A 4,014-nucleotide genomic window follows, 5' to 3' on the forward strand; every position below is an offset into this window, starting at 1 on the left:
AAGAAAAAATGCAAGTTTCATGATTCATATTTTAACTGTACATTCGATTTCTACATTTACAGAAAAGTTACAATTACCTAAAAACATTCAAATGACACATTCTGTTGATTAAGTGTGCGCTTAAATGTCTGGCAGGTCACGATAGGCAGCTTAAGATAATATACTGAAACTTATATACGAGAAGCAAATGTATTAATACTAAAAATTCAAATCCTATACATAAAACTTACCAAAGGTGCTATGAACTTTGACTTTCCTGACGATATGTTCTCCTTTTTTATATTTGGGAAATTCCAAGCGGTAACGCAACACACCGTCTTTATCGACTTCTTGTAATTTGGAGCGGTTTTCATTAAAGTGAAGGGCTGCTAACTGCAACCTGTAGTGAAATATAATGGAAAAGATATAAGTTGATTATATGTTCCATTGCATCGCATTTACTGTGTAAATTAAACTTCATGCAGTATAGGTAAGTCATGGTATACATCAAATGTCATTAACATACTCCAAATTCAAAGCCAAGTTATACTTCCAAAGTGAATCTTTACCAAGAGCTGTGTAAAAAATGCGAGTTGTAGGCATTGAATCTAGCACAAAGTATAAGTGTAAATAATCTACAAAGTTAGATGACCATAGCTTAATTGTGGAAAAGGTAATACTAGGAATTTTAACACAAAAAGGCTAATATACCAAGTCTATATTCCCTTAAAAACTAAGGAGCTCACAAATCTTAAATTTCATGGTATTTGGAAATCTCTTTATAATTGGATCCTTTCTTCTCTGACACACACACATACATATCAATATACAAGTATCACTTACATACCTACATATCATCCCATGGTATGAAAACCCAATCATTTTTGGTGCAAAATGATTTATGACAGAATGGTATGCCTCTATGCTGGAAGTCTGTTGTCCTGTGGACAACATAGGAATGTCTTTCTTCATCTGATTGGAGAGAATGACATCATCTAGTCTTTCACTAACCTTGGTTGCTGTAAAGAGAGTTCAAGAATTGTAACAGGAAATAACTAGTTACTTTTCACTTTGTTGATTTTCATTTCAAAATTATGATTAATTTATGGACTGAAATTTTCAATAATTAATGTTTCTTCTATGGTCATGGTTTATTTTCACAAAACATGTCCATAGAATTTGTGTCCATTATTCGTTTGACCCAACACATTTTCCCTACCATTGTTATGCAAGTTGAAGTTAATTTCTGAAATAACTGGTATTGTCAAATACCTGGTTTAATCCATTTCTTCTGCCTTTCTCTACCGGACAGGTCACCATGACAACACTTCTCAAACAGAGATCCATGACCTTCATGTATGTTTTGTACATGGTTTGCTACACTCTGCCACTTTTCCATCATTAGGGAAAGATCTGCAGACGGAGTTGATGCAGCTACCCAATAAAGGTGGTTGCTGATACTCTTTATCCAAGGTGTTAAGGCATCACAATCTTTATCCTTGGATATTGCTGTCAGTTTTTTCTTTAATCCTAGTAATAAAAAAACATGTCAAAATTAGTGAGAAATATTCAACTATCAAACCATTATGCAGTTGTCTACAGTCAAACCTGCTTTGGAGCATACCTTTGTATGATGGATAGATTGATTAAACCCACCCGGTGCAGTTTGCAATGTAGCTGACCTCTATACTAAGGACAACTGTCTATAAAGGACAGTTTTCCTCTAAACCTGGGTCTTCATAAACAATTTTAACTATCTAAAAATGACTTACATATCAAACTTAAATTACACTTAGAATACGAGTACTTCAACAACAAGAGTGTTATATGAAATACATATGAAAAGTATTTTTTGTTGAAAACTTACCCTTTGCTACATGCCAGATATCTACACAGTGTTTTGTTTTAGGCATATTTTCCCTGACCCATTTCAAAATTTGTACATGACGATCTGTAACAATCTTCTGTATAGTAATTCCAGCATCATTGAAGGTCCTCACACTTCTGATCAACCCTTCTTTTTCCATGTGGTAGCTACTTTTGACTTCGTTACTCTAAAAATAGAATGTGTGAAATTGATAAATGAATTGAATGTAAAGGCAAGGGATTTATTTGATTTTTTCCCAACACTTCCAAAAGGATTCACCTGTGAAAAGACAAGGCTGTCTTACAGCCACTAGGGAAAAGACAGTTTAAACATGCTATGATGTCACAAAAGCTGCCAAATGCCACACAATTTCATTCACAAAAAAATTATTATACCAACACTGAAACAAGGTTTTCAGCGTCATGAGTGTGGGAGAAAAAAAATCAATTGTAGGGTTGAAAAGTGAACAAAAAATATCAACCATCAGGTGGAGATTTTTCTGTCTACGTTACACTCCCATGATGGAATCATATGATAATAGTACAAAACAAATCACAGATTTTCTAGTAACATGTATGGACAGATTTACTTCACATTTGCAAGTTCACATGGCCTCTGTTTGTCCATTGCAGGCCCCCAAGGGGCCATTTCTGGCCCATTTTTTTTCCATATGGGAAAACAAAACATGATCACAATAGAACAAGAGCTTTCAGCTGACAGGTGAACTAAAAACAATTACCTGAACCAATTGCACATCGACTACTCTGGATTCATCTAAATCCATCATCGTGTAGCTGCCATACTTTGCAGAGTGGCCTGGGGTAATTGCACGTCCATCTCCCCCCAATACAATTTCCCTATTTTCTTGAATCACACTGTCCAAATAGCACTGCTGCTGGTCTTTCCAAACTTGCAATATGGCTGGCTGAAGAAAATACCTCTGATGTTGCAAAAATGTATCGCAAGATATTGTGGCCATGTTCATAAAGTTGAACATCCGCAGTGATTTGCTTGGAAGCGACCCAGAAAACAGAATTGCACATGAAAGCAGTAAGTTTCCAGCTGGTATTGACCCGATCATTGGTTGGCTCTTCCAAACATTGGTATAGGAACAAAAACCACAGTCCTGTAGAATTTTCACTGCTGTACCGCGCAGCTGTTGAATATGTCCAAATGTTGGGCTGGAGCATCTTGGGCATGCTGAAAATAATTTTAGGAGTTCTGATTCGTAAACCAAAAATTTTCTGTCTCTTCCATCATCCCTGAAAAAAAATCATTTTACTTTAAATTATTGGTTTGGGCAGTGTATTTTGTCATAATTTGCCAGGCCAACGAAAGGCACTTGCACTGAGTAATAATTTAGCCTTAGTGATAACACAAGAGATCCAAAAAGTGGTGGTGGGATAAAGAAAGTGATATAGATGAAGATGTACAAGTACCATTATGTGGTAAAATGTTACTAATTATGACCCACAAACCTTTTTAACACAGAGGTCTAGTGACCTTTAATAACAATCATTTAACTTTACAATTGATCATAACAAAAAATCACCTTTCATCATCTATGTTGCTATCAGAGTCAACATCTTCATCTGCTTCACTCTGAAATGACGTATTAAATGAACTGTCAAGCAAGTCTTCTTGGGGACTATGGTCATCCATATCTCCATTGTCCTCCTCTGTGCTATCATGATCAAAAGTAAGATTGTGGTCCTCGCACATGTTGGTGTTTGACGTTTCTTCTGGTTTTATAATATCACACTGGATGGCCACAGACTTGCATTCATTGGATGTCGTCTGACATACTACAATAAAGAAAAATGATAAAAGTGGTGTAACACACTAAGAGAATGAAAACACTTTTTTTCTGAGCTCAGAATATGATAACTTTCTCCTATTCAACACCTTTACAGCAACGTAACATTGGGCTGCACCTGTTCCTTTGGAGCAGAGAGTAGTAGTAAAGTGTAACTATTTAACAATCCGCCATCCATAATGCAGACACCAGAATTAAAAAAACTCTGAAGAAAAAGGTTGTACCAGTTTACAAAAGCACTGGAAACAAGGTCATAATACTAACATCAGGATTCAAGATGGGTGTATTACTAACGAAACTCGGAAGTGTACTGGAAAACAAATTCATTAAAAATTGCAAAAAATTGTAGGGG

The 4,014-nt window shown here is 35.7% G+C and overlaps 1 protein-coding gene across 1 annotated transcript; it reads right to left on the bottom strand.

Annotated features, from left to right (window-relative positions):
• Nucleotides 1-312: 312 nt before the first annotated feature.
• LOC132561848 (uncharacterized) lies at nucleotides 313-2,494 on the bottom strand (the record flags this gene model as incomplete). The annotated part of the gene is made up of 5 exons (XM_060226556.1): nucleotides 2,441-2,494; nucleotides 1,847-2,033; nucleotides 1,252-1,509; nucleotides 827-998; nucleotides 313-379 (listed from the first exon to the last, which is right to left on the bottom strand). Coding segments are annotated over exons 1-5 (738 nt in total), but the record flags the coding sequence as incomplete, so codon positions are not given.
• Between the last annotated feature and the right edge of the window lie 1,520 nt (nucleotides 2,495-4,014).

Source organism: Ylistrum balloti, unplaced genomic scaffold (assembly GCF_031769215.1).
Source record: "Ylistrum balloti isolate Yb309-2 unplaced genomic scaffold, AGI_CSIRO_Ybal_v1 Utg371290, whole genome shotgun sequence".
Classification (NCBI taxonomy): Eukaryota; Metazoa; Mollusca; class Bivalvia; order Pectinida; family Pectinidae; genus Ylistrum; species Ylistrum balloti.